Genomic DNA, 20,550 nt, shown 5'->3' on the forward strand with positions numbered 1-20,550 from the left:
TGGCTGGACTATAAAATCCCTTTTGTCTCAACACCCTGTTGTTCTGCCTCCTGTCCGTGACCATCAGCCAGACAGAAACCAGGTATGACATACATACTTTAAATAATTGATTTAGCTTAAAATTTGTCATAAGAGTCTGTTAAATTTACCGTTTTTTTGTTATTATTAATTATGCATTAATTTTTTAGGTTTCATCTAAAATCTCTGGTTGAATTAAGTTTTTAGTAGTTCAGCAAGACGGCAAAATGGGCGAGTAAGTACAATCTTTTTTTTTTTTTAAGATTATTCAACATTTGATGTTCACCAGGGCATAAAAATACAGCATTACATTCTGTGAAACTCATTAGCCACTCAAAATGCATTTTATCACTATTTAGTGATCAATAAATGTTTTGAATTACTTAAGTCAAATAGCTTGATTACTCAAAATGCCCTTACTGATGATTATTTCCTCTTTTTTATGTACCTCAACTATTGATACTGGCAGTCCGGTAAGCAGTTGTTTTCAATACTATTTTCCATTTTTACATAGACAGTGCATTTAGTATTTACACAGATACCAAACTAATACTTATTTTCACATTTATGTGAAATGTTTCTGCTTAATTTAAATTGTCATTTGCCAGATACGAAGGCCTGGAAATCCAAAAGTGGACAACAAAGTATGTCTTAATCATTTTAAAAGGCATGCTAAGCAATATTTTACTCATATCGCTTTTTATCTACATCTCATTTCCCTTTCTTTATTTAACAGCCTAAGTCAAAAATTTCAGCATCTCGAAAACTTTCTTTGAAGGTTGGATTACCTACTTTGTTGTACCTACGTTATTTCCTACTTTGTTGTGAAATTGTTATTAAAACTCCTCTTCTTTCTTCAATCAGATAATGCTTCTAAACAGAGCGATAGAGGATTTGGAGAACGAAAAACAGGACAGGGAAGAAGAGAAAAATCGCTACCTCAAAGAAAAACACCCTGCTTTGCAGCTTTCTGGACTCTCTCTGGCGGAGTTACAGGTGATGCACTCAGTCAGAAAGAACATTTTAGTTGAAGACAATATGTGCAGTTTAGCTTTATTTATTCATTTGTCAAATCTCAGACCAGTTGCATTTATGTGGCATATTCATTTTCAGAATCTGTGTAAGCAACTCTATGCCAAAATCGATGTAGTAGATGAAGAGAGATTCGACTATGAAGATAAAGTCAACAAGCACAACAAAGATGTAAGTATAACACCAACCAATAAGATATTTTCAGTATGGACTATACCGGGTGGGCAACTCCCTGCCAACATTGAATGTTGAGGCCAATACAAGCATGATATGGGTTTGAGGTATTGGCCCCAAATATGTTTGTTCCACATTAACCCTATCTTAATCAGCCCATATCTCTTACGGGATTGTACCGGGGCAAATTCAGATAGGGCCAACATGGAACCTGTGAACAATTTTGGGGCCCATACCTGAAGCCCATATTGTGTACATTGGCTCCCCCAAGAAATGCTGTCCAGTAGAATTTGGCTCCAACCCTGATCAAACACACCAGAACCAGCTAATCAAAATCTTGAGGATTACTAGAAACAGATGTTAGAGTAAGTTGGAGTCTCTGTGGTCCTCCAGGAAATTGTATTATAGAACCCTGATCTCTTGAGAAAAGTCAAGCTCTTATTCTCTGTTTTTATTTATTTAATAAATGATTTACAACTAAATGAATTAATACTACAAACATGTTTAAAAATCATGTATAGTTACAAGAGATGAAAACACTTTAGGTTGTGGAATAAATGTATGATTTTTTTACAACAGCATTTGCAACCTAAAATGTTTCCTTTTGTGGGTTTCTGCATCCACACTAATAGGCGTCCAAATATGTGTTCATTCGTTCTAGCATTTTGGACCAGTATGTCTAAATCCGGTTCCTTGAGCACCACTGTCCTGTAGAGTTTAGCAAAAGCCACTGGAAGGCAAGCCTGCAACCTTTAGCCAAAAAAGCATAACGGCTAATGCTAACGCTGTGGCGCAGGGAAGGAGACCAGATGCCGTTTTTTTTTTAATGGATGTCAATGGAGGAGAGGCTTTACTATGCTGACTAAACAGCTTTTTTAGGAAAAACCTAACAATTTAATGAATCGACAGCCTATCGGCTAATCTTCATCTTGTTTTACACTAAACAACAATAGATTTTGATTGAACTATTTTCAGAGTTCACCACGAAAAAAAATGTCGTTTTATAAGAGAAGTCACTGACTTTTTGCGACAGGTGCGATTCAAGGTCTTCAGAACCTCCACTAGAAACTTTCAGTAGGTGTATTGGAGCAAGTTGTAGCTGAACACACCAAACAAGCTAATCAAGATGTTGAGAACTACTTGCAATTTACAGACAGATTAAATTGCTCAAGGCTCAAGATTTCGTTGGTTCGCACAGTTCGCAACAAGATTGACAATACTGACAAGACAGAAGAGACAGAAGGGAGAATGAAAGTGAAGGTCACATGGAGGTGCAAAGCAGATATTGAGCGAGTACCGGTTGCTGATGATGGGCAAACCCCAATGTGGAGTAGGAAAACAAAAACAAACATGGCAGAATGAACCGTGATCAAACCCGAATTCTGACAATAGGTTGCATACTTCTGAGGTTACGTGTACTTACAGGTTACATGAACCAAGGAGCTGCCATTGAGAAGAATGGATGTTCTAACGGATAGCTTTTTTGAGGTATTATGCACCTCACTGGTAATGGAAATTTTGTATTCCATTGATTTTAGATCAATGAGCTGAAGTTGAAAGTTCAGGATCTTGGCGGGAAGTTCAAGAAACCTGCCCTGAGGAAGGTGCGTGTGTCTGCTGATGAGATGATGAGGGCCCTGCTGGGCTCCAAACACAAAGGCTCCATGGACCTCCGTGCAAATCTGAAGTCAGTCAAGAAGGAGGATATCAAGCAAGAAAAGGTAATGCGATTAAAAAAAAACATATACCAAAACTGCAGCAGAAAAGAAAATAGATATTATATGTTAAGTAAATGCCATGTTGTTTACTTGTTGTTTTTTGGTCACACATTTTTTAAAGGTCCAATTCTCGCTATTAACAAAACATTAAATACACTTTTGCCTCAAACTCCTAATTTGCTAACTTTATTAATAGTTAGTAATGTAGTTGTTAAGTTTAGGTATAGGTTTAGGGATGTAGAATATGGTCATGTAGAATATGTGATTTATAAGTACTAATAAACAGCCAATATGTTGATAATATGCATGCTAATAAGCAACTAGTTAATAGTAAGAATTGGTCCCTATACTAAATTGTTACCTTTTTATTTTTAGATTTTATACTTGAGTCAAGAATTTAATAGCATTTTTGCCCCTATTATGCCATTTTTACAGTTCCTAATATTGTTTTGGGAGTCTCCTACAATAGGATTACATGCATGCAAGGTCAAAAAACGCTTTCGTTCTCTCAAAATATGCATTTAATATCACCTCATTTTCCAGCGATTCTCAAACGATTCGTTCGAAGCAGTTCAGAGATTCAGTCTCTCTAAACCCCTCCTTTCCGTGAGCCTGCTCTGCTCGGATTGGTCAGATGACCTAGTCTGTTGTGATTGGTCTACGGCGTACAGCGCGTTTCGGAAACGATACGCATATTTCAATAGTTCTGTATTTTGAACGCTCTCTAGAAAATATAAACATCTGTTATTTATCATACTTACAGGTTGTGATTCAGTGGAGCAGCTGGTCCAAATAAACAGGATACTGATCCATCTTTCAACAGCAAGCGTTTTGTGAATCCCGCGTTGAACTCGCCGTGATTAGAGTAGCAGTCGTCAGTAGAATGACGTATTTGTGGGCGGGGTCAAGTTGTTCGCGGCCAGCCAGCGTAGAACATAGGCGCGCATTATGCAAATGTGTTACCCCGTGACGTGTAGCCGTCACGGAAGTGGGGATTCGAATTACTAACGACTCGTTTCAGCTGTTCCATGAAAGGCAATATTGGAAATGGCATAATAGGGGCACTTTAACTCATCCCCACACTTTGGCAGAGAACATGATTCTATGAGTTGATCCATCTCAAATCATGCCACAACAATCCATTGTTGCTTTCTGTCTAATAGGTCTTGACTTCTGAGGTAGGTGACTGGCGTAAGAATGTGGAAGCCATGTCTGGAATGGAGGGAAGAAAGAAGATGTTTGACGCTGCTGGGGGAGGCCAGTGAATCCCTTCGTGAAACCAACCTGACCTTCTGGACTGTCTTCACAGAGAAAATATCAAATAGAAGGGATGAGACTGAAGTGTTTTCTTGCTTTGTTGACCTTTCTGAGCGGCTGTTTTTCCGAGTCAACCCATATTAACTGCTAAGTATTAGTTGACCCAAAATTTAAATCCTGCAATTATTTACACATCCTTTTGTTGATTCTCACATAAGTGCTGACACTGCTCTTATTCTTATCCATACAATAAAAGGAAATCAGGGGCTGTCAAGATCTAAAAAGCTCCATAAAAGTACATCCCATGATCTATATTTCAAGTCTTCTGAAGCTATGGATTGCTGTTATGATACTTTCATGTTTTTTTTTTGTCATATTTGGAGCTTGACAGCCCCTAGCCAAAATTAATTTTCATTGGATGGAACAATAATATGTGAACGATTATTTTTTTTCCCTTAAAAATAATATTTGACATATCTTCATTAAAGATTAAAGTGTAGACAGAGACATAAAATAGGCCTTAGTAGTGTTACGTGTTTTTGAGGCATTTGCGGTTATTTCATTTCATTATAAATGTATCAAATCATAATAATAGTAATAAAAAAAACTCAGACGGCATGTGTTTGACTGGGATATATGTATGTTTTTGTGTGCTACAATGAAGTCTTAAATTGACATTAAAAGTGACATTATTAAGCAGAAAATGACTTTATTCTTTTCTATTCTTTCAGTATTCACAGATATAATGTATGTACCTGAAGAGACGATAACATACATGTATATTTTATTGTTTTTTTTTTAAATATAATTTTTCATGATTAACACATTAATGCACTGAATTTCTTTTTAAGGACAGAGAAATATATAACAGTTCTGTGTGAAATTGTTAGTTTCAAAGACTTTTAACTGCATCAAATTGCACATAAATGCAAGCACAATATAATAATATATTATAACTAATGTTTTAACACTTTTTACATGTATTTCTTCATGATAAATGACGAACAGCTGGTCTTTAAAGATGACAAATGATTCATTATCCATTCTTACGTTCTGGCTCAGATGTGATATCTCACTATGGTGAAACTGAGAAGACAAGCTAAGCTAGAAGGTTAAGGGATGGGCCATTTCCCCTGGTGACACCAGTAAATAAACAGGTTAAGCAGGTCGTTGTTTCAGTACAGCACTGTTCATCCTGTATTTTTAGTTCTGTTGTACCCCATGTCTAATCTGACTCAACCTTGAAGAGATGAACATTAGAAAGTGCACGTCATTGTGAACTCAAAGCATGCAGGGCGAAAGAGCTTTCCTGTTGTCACCTAGATGGGTCATTCACACTATGAGATGAACGGGAGCACTGGAAGTCCACGCGTATTTGTCTATGTAAATAGCGAGGTTTAAATTCAAACAAGCAATGACAAAAAAATTAAAAATAAAATGCTTCTCCAGTAAACTGATCATGATTTAAGAACATTTAGCCTTATTTAAGGATTTAGGTTTCTTTTAACCTTAGTCAGTAAGCGACAACTTCACTCATCACTTATCATAATCATTCATTACATCTGCCTTTCAATGCCTTACGAACAATAGCAGAAAATCCTAGAAACTATTTAGAACATTCTAGCAACCTCACAGCAATACCTTAGCAACCAGCCAGAACATGATTCTGTGAGTTGATCCATCTCAAATCATGCCACAACAAGCCATTCAGAACAGCCTTGCGTGAGGGCCGATAGCCTGGTGGGCAGTGTGCCAACAGATGGTGCAGTTGCACTTTGGGTGTCACGAGTTCGAATCCCGCTTGTGGACCTTTCCCAATCCCGTCCCCCTCTCTCTCCCACTCATTTCCTGTCAGATCTCCACGGTCTTATCAAGAAAAATGCAAAAACCACACACACGCACAAAGAATAGCCTCACAATTGCCCTGCAACCAAGGGAAAGCTGATGACATATGGAACAATTGTCACGGTAGCTCCTACATTGTAAAGGTGAGTTTTGCATTAATGAGCATCACTTTAAAAATGTAAACTCAACTGGCTGATATTAATTACACATTCTTGCAAATATTAACTTAAAAAGATACTTTTTCAAAATAAGGAAAATAAAATAAAATCTAAAATAATTAAAAAAAAAAAATGTTATACAGTTTGTATTGCCCTTCAAGCCTTTATTTATTTTGTTTATCATGATCACAAATTATTGCTACTTTAAACAATTAAATTATTTTAATTTTTTTCAAGTAGCCTTGTGATAAGCTGCATAATGTACAGTCATCACCATCACCAAATCTTTTTAAATTATTTACAGCAAAATTTTACTACAACCTTAATCTCCAATATTAATTAGCGTTTTACAAACCTCATTATGTTTGCAAAGTATTCAGACTCACAATTTCACCAGGTAGATGAAGAAACTATAATATAATTAGTTTGATGAAAAAGTTATGTGTTTATCATGTCCTATTTTTTTACACCAATTTTAAAGATTACTTTTGACAACAGAATGTTTTTCTTTTCATTAAGATGTAAGCAGTTTGTCTTTTGCATATCACATGGAAATAAAATTATTGTTATTGGCTGATTGACTAATGCTGGTGCTACTAAATTGTGATTGGATTCTGAAAGGCTTACTTTGGTCATATAAAACCATGGATTAAGATATAGCTATTGGTCTAAATATGGTAAGTGAGAAAGGGAGATACAGGCTTCAGTAGTAAGTTGAGAGGGTAGCGACGTCTAAAGTTGGCATCATCTAAAGTGGCTTGCACTATATTTTTAGACCTTTTGTTCATTGCAACTAATCTCACTCAACCTTTGAGTGAGAACATTTGAGTGCACAGCCTCCACTATGAACTCAAAGGCAGAAGAGAGCAAAGATGGTTTTTATGACAGCTATAAAAGACCATGGGCCTTCATACATGAAATAAACAAAATCATGTGACACTGAAGCAATGGCATCTGAAAATTCAGCTTTGCCATCACATGAATAAATTATGTTTTGAAATATTTAAAATAGAAAACAATGTTTTATTTTAATATTTTACAGTATTACAGTTTTTACTGTATTTTTAATCAAATAAATACAGCCTTGGTGAGCATAAGAGAGGCTAGTATCTTTCTTTCTTTCTTTTTCTTTTTTAATGAATCAACACTTGGTTTCATTGCAACACTGGCTGCGTTTACACTTGGCATTAACATGCGACCTGTATTCGGATGTTGTCCACATACACATTGAAAAGACAAGTGTAAACGCGCTTCTGATCAGAATGTTATCCGATCAGCGTGTCCTGGTCCAGAGGTAGTCGAGGACGCATTGTGATCGGATCTCAGTGTAATGTAAACGCAATCCAGCCGTCGTGTGTGCATTCGCAGGTCGACATCACGCAAAACGCCGCCCCCTCTCTCCCGATCTGTCGGAAGAACAGAGCGCTAGTGAGACTCGTACATTTGTTTTGATTTGTAAAATGTCCCGTGACTGAAAATAGTTTTCAATAGAAAACTAACCACTTCTTATGTCACTTATCATCTTATTCAAACATCACTTATTTAAATATTGCGCGGGAAAGACAGATCCGATCGGTTATCCAGATAGAGAAGTCAGTTGATGTTGCCAAGTGTAAACGCGCCGTATCCTGATTGACTGATGATCCGATCTGCTTGATCGGATCACGGTGATCGCATGTTAATGCCAAGTGTAAACGCAGCCACTGTGCCTCATTTACAAAACAAAATCCTCAGACACGATCCGGGATGCCATTAAAAATAAACTATCCACTTGTTCCTTACGCTGGGAAACTTCTGATATCTGTACAAAGACGCGAACGCTGTTTAAACCAAACGCGTCAAAGCGAACGTTCTTTCACTGCATTTGTCCTGACGTTCAAACATCACTTATTTAAATATTGCGCGGGAAAGACAGATCCGATCGGTTATCCAGATAGAGAAGTCAGTTGATGTTGCCAAGTGTAAACGCGCCGTATCCTGATTGACTGATGATCCGATCTGCTTGATCGGATCACGGTGATCGCATGTTAATGCCAAGTGTAAACGCAGCCACTGTGCCTAAGGCCATTTGCTAAAAACACAATAAAACTGGTTTTGTGTGTAGAGAAGTGTAAATATGATCTAGCTGAAAAAATAATTGCTAAGAAAGGAAAAATAATAGATGTTCGTATACATTATTTTCCCAGAGTATGTGAATTACTTTGATATGACAAAGTTCAGTCATCCAACAACTTCTTTCAAAGGCCAACACGAATTCTGCTAGTAAAGGCTGCCATCAACGCTAGCAATTGTTTTTTTCACACTAAAATACCACCAGTTCTTAAGATGCCAATAGTCATGTCAGTCACAGGGCGATTGTCTACACAACGCTGAAACAAATGCTAACCCCTAACCTTAATTTACACCCTTAATATGTTGGTAGCATATCCTTATAGCTAGCAATACTGGTTGTCCCAATCAGATCCATCCATGACTTTTCTGAGTTGAATCCATGAAGTCTTTTCTTGACAGATGATTGCCTGATTGAGTTGTGAGAATGACCAATGAAATCGTCTGTGGTTTGCACTCAACTGGTTTGGAAAAAAAAAAATCGTGCATTTGCTTTTAGCCTTGATTGTTGTTTTCCCACATTCCACGTTTAGAATGAAAATGGTGGAAAAAATTTCTGAGGCGGAGTCGTTCTACCTCTAACCCATTACCTAATACTCTAAAAGAGAGAGAGAGAGAGAAAAAAATATAAAATTTATATGTGTATATATATATATATGCACTCAGTAAATTTTGTTTACTTTTTTTGACACCTAAAGGTAGTTATTATTATTATTTTTATTAGTAGTAGTGGTGGTAACAAACTCCATGTAGAATATGAGTATGTTTGCACAACAATGATTGTACTAAAATTGAAAAATGTATTCCTGTGCATTATTGAAAAGTTTTGTGTACAGACGACAGTGTTGTCAAAACAGTCCCTGTTCGCACTAATCTGCAAAAATGATTAAAAAAAAAAGTTATATTATCATACCGGCCAGTAGTAGTGTCACATAGCAAAAAAAAACAAAACACTATGTGCCTGCACACATTCAAGTTTGTGTCTTTGTAGTTTACATGGAGACGATAACTGTATTGTTTTCAAAATCTTGCACTTTGAAACCTGTTTTCAAAAGTTCTAAGACCCCAAAATGACGTTGTCAGTGAAATAAACGACCAAAATGCATAAAACGTTTTCTAATTTTAGTTTAAAACAGTGTAACACCCCCAAAACAGTTTTTACCCCCCAGAAGACTGTTTATTACAGTCTTCAACTCATGTGCATTATGATACTTATTAAAAATACTATAATTTCTTTAACTGCAAAAGTCTTTTAATTAGCGGAAAATTACTGAGTGCTCTGATGTAACAAACAAAACACTAGAAAATGTTTAATAATTCCAGAGATTTCCTTACCTGTCTAATAACTCCCAGTCTTCACCCCCCCATTTGTCTTTGAATTCTCTCGTGTTCATGCCACCAATACGGTCCATGTCTGATTTGTAGATTCCCATCAAACCATAACCCAAAACCTCCCAAAAACCTATGGAGTACATTTGTATTATTATCATGACATATCTGAACATGTACCAAACATGAGCCAGTGACTGCAAATCAGGAAAAAGATAAAAGCGTAAATGTTTTACATTATGATAATTATGATTAATATGTATTATTTTTTTTTAAACCCATTTCTTCATCTACCTGGTGAAATTGTGAGTCTGAATACTTTGCAAACATAATGAGGTTTGTAAAACGCTAATTAATATTGGAGATCAGTACCAGCTGGGGCTCTTGGGGAAGCACCACAATCCAGTCTCATCACAACTGGAGCATAGACCATCTTTCCCTCGACACAATGTTTTCGTATACTGGTTATTATATTCACAGGATAGTAGAGGTGCAGGTCACACAGGAACAAAATACTGTGCTCATCCTGAGAAGGAAGAATTACAACATCTTCCATATATCAATTCATTCATCCATCCAAAGCAATAGCTTCAAAGAGCAAGAAAAATGAAACAGTAACACGAAGAGCTGATATTGTAAAAATAAGGTTACCTACTTCAACAAGATCTATTCCAGCTTGAAGGCCACCTGTTCTTTGAAAATTACCATCCATCTTCTTAAACTTGTAGCTGTCCATTTGTGCACGGTGACATCATTAGCCATATGAATTGTACACTGACTAACACACACTTATATAAAAGTTTAAAACAAAGTGTTTTACCTTGGTAATGTTGCCTTTTTGAGTCTTTTCTGGATATCTATGTCAGAGCTGTTGTAATCGATAATTATTACATTAAAGTTTTTGTCCCCAGTTGCTCTGTACACTTTTTCCATTTCCCTGATAAACTGTATGATCCATCTGGCCTGATTTTTCACTATTGGAAGATAAATGAAGACTGCATTCATAATTTTGTCTTAGGAACACATGCACAGAAAATACTGTCACGTTCAATTTAACAATGGTGCATTCAGGTTGTAATGTTGACATAGTACATTTTTGAATCAGGAAAATGTTCACATTGTTGTCAAGCTTATAATTAACATGTAATTACACTTTAGTTATAAAGTAACAACAAGTGTTTTGACATATGGCAATAATGGTAACACTTTATTTTAAGGTGTCCTTGTTACACATAATTATTACATGAACTTACTATTATAATAATTAATTATGCATATTTACATGCAAGTAACCCTAAACCGAACCCTAATCCTAACCCTAACCATATGGTAAGTACATCTACTCAGTACTTAAATGTATTAATTGCAGAGGCGGACAGTAACTAAGTACATTTACTTGAGTATTGTACTTAAGTACACTTTTTGAGTATCTGTACTTTACTTGAGTATTATTTTTTTCTGGGAACTTATGACTTTAACTTCACTACATTTGAAAGACAAATATCGTACTTTTCACTCCACTACATTTCTATCAAGGTCCTTGAAGTAGAAAGTCGTTACCATGTAGCAGTTTGAAAGTCAGTGGGTGATTTTTTCTTCTTCTCTAAAACTTGACTTTCTTTTTTTCAGACAGTTTATCAGTAATCACTCTTGGGGCTACATGAGAAAATTTCCCAGCATTTTTTGAGCACTGACCAGTTCCAAATGTGATATTTAATTACAACAATTCAATAATGAGAAGTTAATATTGTGGTATATATTAGACACAATATTGTCTGATTTTGCTAAATTGTGTATGTGAAAATATTAGCTATAAAGCCACAGAAGAACTGTTGTGCGTCTCCTAATAAAACACAAAAGGTGTTTGACTGAAGCAGCACTGCACAGACTGTTCTGTGTGTGACATCAAAGTACAGTGAGAGTGATTAGACAGCATTTTTTACGTTTTTGTTTTGATGTCAAATAAGTCTTGCTGTTTTGTTAAAGCAGTGTTGCTGTTGTAAAGTTGTACAGCTACAGTTGTGCTGCTGGGTTTTAAAGCAGGTTTGATTTTTTTCCTTCCTTATCACTCTGTATTTACAGGATTTCACTGTCCACTCTGTTCAAATGTGGATGAATGGCTACACATAAATGTGTGCACACACTGTCAGAGCTGTGTGAGATCACAACCATCCTGCTTTTGTGGAGGTGGGTAGGGGGTGTTAATTTTTTTCCCCCATTGGTTTTTAACATTCTAAAAGCTCTTTATTCCAAAGATACTACAAGCTAGTCAGTGTATTCAGTAGGTGTAATGTATTTTAAGTTGCTTCAGAAGTATTGCAAGTATTACGTACAATAATAAAACAGTGCATTGACATAAAAAAGGACATTTACTTTTGGTACTTAAGTACTTTTAAAAGCAAGTACTTCTGTACTTTTACTTAAGTAAAAATCTGTCTTTACAACTTTTAATTGTAATGGAGTAATATTTGACCAGCAGTATCTGTACTTTCACTTAAGTAATGGAGTTGAGTACTTTGTCCGCCTCTGATTAATTGCACTGTAACATGGACACCTTAAGATAAAGGGTAATCACAATAACCAAATGGCAATTGCTTTAACAGTTAAGGTGCCTACACAAAAAGGAAAAAAAATAAATACTGGGCCACAAATGTACTGGGATGGTGTGACGCAAAGATGTAGAAACAGGGACAAGAAATAAACAAAGGAAATGAACAGGGAAACAATAGGAACAGAAACACATTACAAAACAAGAGTCCTAAAACACAGGCTAAATTTGTGCTAGAATTATGACAGGTACAAAGCACCTCTAGCGACAAGCTAAATATACAGTTTTTACAATTTTTTTTCTGTGTAGGCACCTATTCAGTTACTTGGATGAGATGTATGTTGATTTTGGTGTGTTGGGTCTAAAGACATAAGTAGCTCCAGGTCAAAAATCAGAGCTGTCGTTTTGTTATTATGGTAATTCCAACTAGACTTGAATGCAGCACAGTTAAAAGACAGATACTGATAAATCTGATTAGTTTTACCTGCCACGATAATATGAACAGTAGCAGATGGGTTCCAGCTGAAGGCTTTTGGACTGCAGAGAATTGTTTGCTTTTCTGAATCCTCAGCTAGTGCATAAACATAATGAGAAACAAGAGCTTTCTGACCCTGTGGGCCCACAAGTTCCAGTTCCACCAGATAACGGTTGCCCACGTCCTTGTCTTCACGCCTTACAACATTCACCACACGCAACAGGGAGTAGCCACTGTGAAGATGGAAAAAGTATTATAATATGACACCACACCTGCTTTCTGTCATGTTGGAACAGAAAAAAAAATCCTAATTTTAAAAATATTTTATCAACATGGGTGCAGCTGAAAGAGCCAGACATGTTGAAAGAGCCAGACATGTTGATCAGATGTCACTTAAGTTGCATAACAGAACCATACAAATATGATTTTAAAAAAGTGACACAACTTGCCCCATTTGGGGGTAAGATGTGTCATGTCAAATTAAGGCATCAAGGAATATGTACAAATTATTTATATTTCAAATATTGATATTCAAAGAAAAGTTACATTCTTGATAGAATATCCAAAGGTTTCACCAACTTTTCGAGGCTAAAGTAGCTTTTTTCAGTGCATACTTTTTCCTATATATTTGTCTGTTAATTGACAAGCAATTTTAAATGAGAAGGGTTAAAAGAGGTAAACACTGGACAAACTTACCGTGTCTCTTCTCTCGAATGCAATGCATTTAAAAAGGCTCTAACGATTGGCATGGCACGACTTTGGGACATCACAATGTTTCCAGCTGTTCTGCAGGAATTTGCCACAATGGCGGTTTGCTTTGAAGCAACATTGAGGGGTTTCACGTCATAGACACGCTGCCAGAAAGGACCTTCAGGACCTGAATTAAGCAAGTATTACAATGGCACTATATTTAGTATATAAATTGAGCCTACAAATATAAAAACAAGGTGCTTTTTGAAGCATTCCAGGTTTTAACAAAGAACTGTCTTCATATCAAGAACAGTTTCTCATTGAATTGTAGGCTAATGTTAATGATATGGCCTCAAACCATCTCAATGCTTATAATGTGCTTTGTGATAATTTATTTCCACTCTTTTTCACTGTTCCAACAGCCTTGTGACATTAACAAAAATAACATTTCAGGAGAATAGTTAACAATAAGACCAGGATTTAATTTCCCCCCACTTCAAGCTTTAAAATTAGTTTTTTTGGAATCTTTATTTTTTAAGATTACTTTAAGAATAAGTGTCTTACCTGTATCTGTCATTTTTACATCAGGGTCTTCAACCTCGTTCAGATAAGAAGCAAGTCCTTTCCTAAAAAAGTGAAGACATGTACAATACATGCACAAGTAGCATGCAGTTAGTTGCAAACAGGAAACTGGTAAAGCTTACTTAGTAACTAATGTAAAGACTATGAAACAAGACAATGGCAAGGTGTATTCAGATTAATGCAATACTGTATGCATCATACTCTGCCTGAAATGATGGATCTTGTCTGTAGAAGCACATCTCATCATTGTTTGCATTAGTTTGCCTCGTGTAGTCATTTGGATACACTGAAGAAAACTGAATCTACAAGAACAGAAACATAGATACTCATTAACTCTTTACGGTTTAGTTATTTCACTGTTTATTAATCTAGGTCAAAGTTACTTTATGAATATACTATTGTTCTTTGATAAGTCATGTTAGTTCATAATACATTAACTAATTCCAATCTATACTTGTATCTAAAATGTGTACTTGTATAGTTATACTTCTATCAATACATGTAGATTGCATAACATTAAAGTCCCATGAAATCAAAATTTAAGTTTTTTGGGTGTTAGTATCAATATGTTAGTCTTAAAGCTATCTATAAGGCAGTGTGCTCCAAAACAATGACAAAATTCGCATTTAGAAGATATAAGCATTCAAAACTTGCAGTTCGTCACTTCCGGCAAAACGGCTCAACGATTTTTTTGACGTCACATCGTACTTCAGCTTCTCATCAAACTTTCTGTCCAATCAAATGCTCTCTAGAATCCGAAGCGGATGAGATTGTGGCTGGCATACCCTGTCAAATGCTCAACGGCTCTGAACGGCTCTAGCCCAAGCTGTGATATAAAAGAATGCTATTGGCTATTTAAAAAAGGGGCGGGGCTGCTTAATATGTCCCGCCCTGTCTTCCTGTTTCAGTTAAAATGACGTCAACACAGAGTAACGCTGCGTGTTTCTAAGCATTTCAGGGGACCTTTAAGATAAATAAATGCTGTAAAGTTGTTCATTATTAGGTCATAGCAAACTGATGTGTTGTTTTTGTTTTATTTTGTGGTTGCCAGTCTTTGTAACTACTTACATTGAATTCAGACTGTAAATCAAGTAAAAAAATACTTCTTTTGCCATGTAGGAATCGTTAACATTAACATGCTAACATTAGCTGTAATGTTAGCATGGTAATGCAATCACTCTCTTGGACATTTCTGTGATTAGCATGCTAATGTTAGCGATTTCACCTCTGAAGGCTGTGATTGTATACTAGAAACCTTCAAAATCAAATTTGCCTACATAGTTATTATCGGGGTCAAATAATCAGGAAAAATCAGTGGTTTCTAAATTTTTCCTGAGTTTTTGTCAGAATCTTAGTCTATGCAGAGATTAAAAATGCTTAACTCACCAAATGTACACCCTCATATCGTCCAATTTGTTTATTGAGTATGTAACTTGGATTGTAATGGCATTCAGGAAACAAGTCTTTCAGGTAGGATTCATCTAGCATTTTGTCTGTTTAAACAAAGAGAATATGTTTGGTCTGTTTAAGAAAGGCAGGCAAGAGTGTTCTTCAATTTTCCATTTAAGATTTCCATAATGCTGACGTTTATAGATGTGATCTCTTGGGTCTTCTCTGATCAGGTCTCCTTCAGGATGGGGTGACAAGGGGATCGGCTCAAGGAGCCTATCGTAACTCGCTTTCGTTTGAGGTATGTGATCAATATCTCCCATTTGTAGAGAAGATTCATCTGACAAAAGAAACGAGTCTACATGTTATCAACAAGTCCTGTAAAAGTCATAAAAGTCAATATTTATATGCCTCTACCGCACACTTTGTGTTTCAATAGCGAATATATCGAAACTGGCAAGAACTTGTCCTTGTTAAGCCTAAATCTCCTTTCTGTTGCAAGCATATATACAGTATAACACAGTTTTATTCATGCTTGAAAAATGCCTTTCAGATGCCTTCATAACATCATATCAACAACATTCTGTCAAACTTTTGGCCATTTCTCTTACTGGGTTCATAATTTTGTAATTTAGGGACAAACGTACCTTCATATAATGATAAAAACTCAGAGGTTATCACAGAAAAAGTGCCATTGTCACGGTTTAAACTCCACTGCAGAAAAAAAGAAAAGAAAGAAAAGAAACTGAGATTAATAAAATGTACAATTTTAGGCTCATTGTACAAGCTAAATTGTCTACCACACACATATACTGTAGTACATACAGCTATTTCCAGATGATCCATTCCGCTATTCTGTTTTAAAAGGATTTCAAAAAAATATTTCATGTCTTTCACTAACCTAAGGAAGAGAGAGACCCTACATTATGGCATGATACAGTCTTTTTTGAGTATGCTTTTAATAAATAAATAAATAAATAAATAAATAAAAAATCCTTACAAGACAGGTTTGGATATCTGGGATGCAAATTTCCAATACTCGCCTGGAGCAGTCCATTCATTTCCTGTCTGATTCAAAACAGAAACATGCCACAATGGTAATCGAAGAGATTAAATGTTTCCTTTAAAAAACATATTGAAGAGTATTTGAATAATTAAGTCACTTTTAATGTGTACATTATTATATATACTGTACCAAAATGTAAAACCGAATGGGGTCTGCAAACAAATAATGCAGGAGCTGTTTTTTTAATATATATATATTTATTGCATATTTAATTCCGAAAGCATATTTAAGTATGTTTATATTAATTATAACTGTATCATTAATAAAAATGTCACTTGAATTCAGATATGCTATAACCAGTTTTAATAAAATAATTTTAATAGGACAGTTTGCCTAAAAATAAAAAATATTCTGTGTTCAACCCTCATTGTCATTCCAAACCTTTCTTTCTTTTGTGGTCATTAAAAAAATATATTTTGAGAAATGTTTTAGTGTTTTTTGTACTTACAATTTAAGTCAATGGACTGTGCAGTTACCAAAATTCTTCAAAATAACTTCTTTTGTGCTCCTCAAAAGAAATAACAAAGCAAAGGTATTCGAAAATGACGACTCATGTTCAGCTGTTTCAGTGTGGACAAGCGATTTTTGGAAACGTCTTTAAAAGACTAGTATGTCTGAATATGCCTACTTCCATACTATATGGCAGCCAAAGTAAGCCAAAATAGTAGAACAGAAAGTGAAAAGTACTTGGATTGCCTACTACTTCTGGCGAGATTCTGAAGTGTGCATCCAATGGACACTTTAACATCCCATGAGTCCACAGGAGAGGAGTTGTGAATGGCAGTAAAATGATGCAACTGACACAGAAAGTCATTAAAGCCAATATAGCGGATGTAGTTTGTGACAGTATGTGATTTTGGATGCACATGGCTTCTTCAGATTTGATCTAGATTAATGTGAACATAGCCTAAGACAACAGGCATCTACATCCCAAATAATCCATCCCAGCAATTTCTCTTTCTCTTTTATTTACACTGAGAAAGCATTTTTATCCATCAAAAAATAAAAAAATAAAAAATCCAGCTTTTTGAAGATGCTCTCCCAAGTGGATACATTTTAAAATGCAGTTTTCGCATTTTAGTGTGGACTGCGGAACTGGTTGTATTTGAAAACGGCGACGCATGTTTAGTCATGTGACACATATTGTACTATACTGTACTGTATCATCTCAAACAGCATGTATGATGTTTTATTCATGCACAGCAAGGTGATTTAAGCATTTCAGAGGTGTCAGTGTGGACGAGCAATTTTTGGAAAAGGCTTAAAAACACTAGTGTAGACAGAATGTGACATGAGTTTTAGGGGGCGTTTACACTACACTTTTTTCGAGTAAAAATTGAAAATGTTTGTATGCATTTTGGGCATTCATTTACATGACAATGGCATTTTGTGGGCCTTAAGATAAAAACTTTTGAAAATGGGTTTAAAAGGGCAAGTTTTCAAGAAGCAATACCTCGGAAACACTAATTTTTGCCTTACAAAGTGACATTGCCAACTACTGGCCTGGCATGCATAATACAGCATTCGTAGTTGTTTTTTGTGTGAATGGGGATTGTTTTGACAATGTTGTTGTCTGTAATATACGGAGCCCCTAAAGGGACATGGTGGTGGAAAAAAATCAGATTGAGTGAAAAAATTTGGGGTGGGAGGAAAAAATATTTGTCAGATTTTTTGCGTTCTCTCGCAAAACTTTTGCGTTCCCTCGAGAAACTTTGCATTCCCTCGCAAAACTTTTGCGTTCCCTCGCAAAGATATTTGCGTTCCCTCGCAAAACGCAAATATCTTTGCGAGAGAACGCAAAAGTTTTGCGAGGGAACGCAAAAAAAAAATTCCTCCCACCCCGAATTTTTTTCCCACCACCATGTCCCTTTAGGGGCTCCGTAGTAATAAAACATTTTAAAAACGTGAAGGAAAAACTTTTCTGTTTTTAGTGCAATTATTGCCGTGTAAACATACCCATAGTTCATAGTTCCAATAGTATCATCAGATACACTAAAAAAAATGATTATTGAAAATAATTTTTTTTTTTTAAAGTAAACATTATAAATGTTAGAAATGCATTGCTGAAACATGTTGCAAAGACTGTGAACTATGTAGTACTTCATTGTAGAGTTAGACCGTTAAACAATTTTTCACCATTTTCGAGTTCAGAATTTTTTGGGCAGGGCTAAAATCATGACTCAATGACGCAATCGAGCCACTGAGCACGGCCCCTCCCCCAACACTATAAGACGTGTGTTCAACTTGAAGCGCGCAGACCGATCGGTGTATGACATCAAAGTACAGTGAGAGGTATAGAGAGCAGACGCCTCCTTATGCTTTCGAATCGCTCTCGTGGTACTTTGATATCACACACTGATAGTTCTGCGCAGCTTCAAGTCGAACACACCTAATAACTACAACGCAGTGGTTCACCCGCTCAATCGCGAGTTACTGTTATTACGGTTAGTTACTACAGCTACTACAGGCTTCTAGCTAGCTATGCCTTCATCAAGTAAATGCATAATACCTGGTTGTGATATTTTACAAAACAGCTCGGTCTCCTTATTTAAATAAGCTGCTAGAGGAAGACAGTTGAGAGAGACGGCAGTTTTCCCGCGAGTGGGCGTGGTTTCAGCGATTATTAATCCACTTATTTTATTTATTTGGCTTTTTTTTTGCATTCAAATTTGGATGGGTGGTTAATAACAAATTTTTTCTGTGGTGTGATAAACTCAGAATCAGAATAAAAATGTAGTTGAGTAACTTTCAACATTTTTTTTTAAATGTAGCTAAAATAAATTCTTTGCAACCTTAAAAAAGTTTAGTATCATTTTTTTTCAGTGTATCAATATATTGAGCTCATCATCCACACCTGTTCCACATTCTCTGTAATCACTAGAGTGTATTTAATTTCTTTAGTTCATGCAGACATTTGCCAAGTCCCGTTTGTGTCTTGTGTGTTGGCAAACTGTCTCTTTTCTTTGGGACTGTCTCCCATAGGTTTTTCACATTTAAAAGTATTGTTTGTCATATTCAACTTAACACAGAAAATAACCCATTCTAATTCAGTACATATACGGTTTAATCTTTTTTTTTCATTAAAGCACTTACATTAATTATTCAATAATATTATTTGAGCATTGAAAATATGCAGTATCAATGACATCAAAGGTCAATTTTTTAAAGACTATCTATCAGTTATTAATAGGGTCAGGAATCAATAATGAGTGATAAATAATGACTGAGAAATTTAGGTAAGCTATCATATAGGCAAGCATAAGAAGACACTGTAAAAAGTGTGTTGTGCTATCTATAACAGAAACTCTTTCAAATGTCAAACATAACTGAACATTAAACATTAACAGATGTTTCCCTTCACTCAAAAACATAAAAACAGCACTTAATTTCAATATTTACTCTCCATATCCAGCAATATGCAAAACATGTTGGCAACTAACCAACTAACCTACACCACCAAAATAAAACGGCATAATTTAGCTAATTCTCTTCAAATAAATAGGTAGCCTTCTTTCCTTAATTTCATTTTTTTCAGTTTAATCAGTTCCTCAATTCATGCCTCAAAATTGCTTAAGTTTCCTTAAGGGGTCATCGGATGCAAAATTCAGTTTTCACATTGTTTCAACTGAAATGTGTGTTGGCAGTGTGCATACACAACCACCCTATAATGATAAAAATCCACCCAGTGCTTTTTTTTAAATCTCCATAAATCCAAACCCCTTTCTCATATCAAGCAGATCTCAATTTCTTGGCAGAATGACATAGTTATGCACAGGCCCCTCCCACGATTGTTGGTTGATAGTGGCATTAGTCTTTGGTTTTATCACAGCTCCGCACTGCGTGAGCTGTCATCAGTCCGCCATTGTTTCGACGTTGGAGCGGTTGTAGACAAGAATGGCTCCTAAGCGATTAAGGTGTTTTGCTGTTGGATGTAATAATGAACATAGCAGTCGTCGTTTACTCCCGACATCTGAGCCGCTGAAGACGCAGTGGATTACGTTTGTCTTTGAAGGGAATGATCCCCCGATCTACCTAAATGCGTCTATGATCATGCGAATCATTCGTGATCCAGCTTCACCTACATAAGAAGTGAGTATAAGGTTTTTTAATGAATCTTTGCAAATCGCCTTTCCTAATAATGTGCTAATTAGCAAGTTTCA

The 20,550-nt window shown here is 35.8% G+C and overlaps 2 protein-coding genes across 3 annotated transcripts in view; one reads left to right on the plus strand and one right to left on the minus strand.

The window, feature by feature from the left end:
* Positions 1–4,903, plus strand: tnni1d (troponin I, skeletal, slow d). Of its 2 annotated transcripts, none has more exons than XM_016571873.1 (9): positions 1–82; positions 189–253; positions 488–491; positions 627–662; positions 755–796; positions 883–1,014; positions 1,132–1,221; positions 2,763–2,945; positions 4,106–4,903. In XM_016571873.1, the coding sequence occupies exons 2-9, from the start codon at positions 246–248 to the stop codon at positions 4,205–4,207; spliced, it is 597 nt and encodes a 198-aa protein (XP_016427359.1). In that variant the 5' UTR covers positions 1–82; positions 189–245; the 3' UTR covers positions 4,208–4,903. The 2 variants fall into 2 exon arrangements, with proteins under 2 accessions (XP_016427359.1, XP_016427360.1); XM_016571874.1 differs by having other exon boundaries at positions 11–82; positions 226–253.
* Positions 4,904–8,684: 3,781 nt separating this feature from the next.
* LOC107755165 (beta-1,4-N-acetylgalactosaminyltransferase 3) overlaps positions 8,685–20,550 on the minus strand; it is a 17,677-nt gene continuing 5,811 nt past the window's right edge. Inside the window, 14 exon segments of the mRNA XM_074560232.1 lie at positions 8,685–8,909; positions 9,647–9,773; positions 10,013–10,166; positions 10,296–10,368; positions 10,461–10,614; positions 12,673–12,896; positions 13,360–13,540; positions 13,918–13,979; positions 14,137–14,237; positions 15,322–15,428; positions 15,521–15,664; positions 15,972–16,038; positions 16,150–16,243; positions 16,325–16,392. Of these exon segments, the coding sequence (XP_074416333.1) occupies positions 8,807–8,909; positions 9,647–9,773; positions 10,013–10,166; positions 10,296–10,368; positions 10,461–10,614; positions 12,673–12,896; positions 13,360–13,540; positions 13,918–13,979; positions 14,137–14,237; positions 15,322–15,428; positions 15,521–15,664; positions 15,972–16,038; positions 16,150–16,243; positions 16,325–16,392 (1,659 nt within the window). The 3' untranslated portion in view covers positions 8,685–8,806.

Source organism: Sinocyclocheilus rhinocerous, unplaced genomic scaffold (genome assembly GCF_001515625.1).
Source record: "Sinocyclocheilus rhinocerous isolate Xijiao unplaced genomic scaffold, SAMN03320098_v1.1 scaffold952, whole genome shotgun sequence".
Classification (NCBI taxonomy): domain Eukaryota; kingdom Metazoa; phylum Chordata; class Actinopteri; order Cypriniformes; family Cyprinidae; genus Sinocyclocheilus; species Sinocyclocheilus rhinocerous.

Bases quoted from the DNA above. Each gene is read 5' to 3' on its own strand.
- tnni1d (XM_016571873.1), top strand. The intron at 797-882 runs GTTGGATTACCT...TTCTTCAATCAG, and splicing joins CTCGAAAACTTTCTTTGAAG to ATAATGCTTCTAAACAGAGC. The intron at 1,222-2,762 runs GTAAGTATAACA...CATTGATTTTAG, and splicing joins TCAACAAGCACAACAAAGAT to ATCAATGAGCTGAAGTTGAA.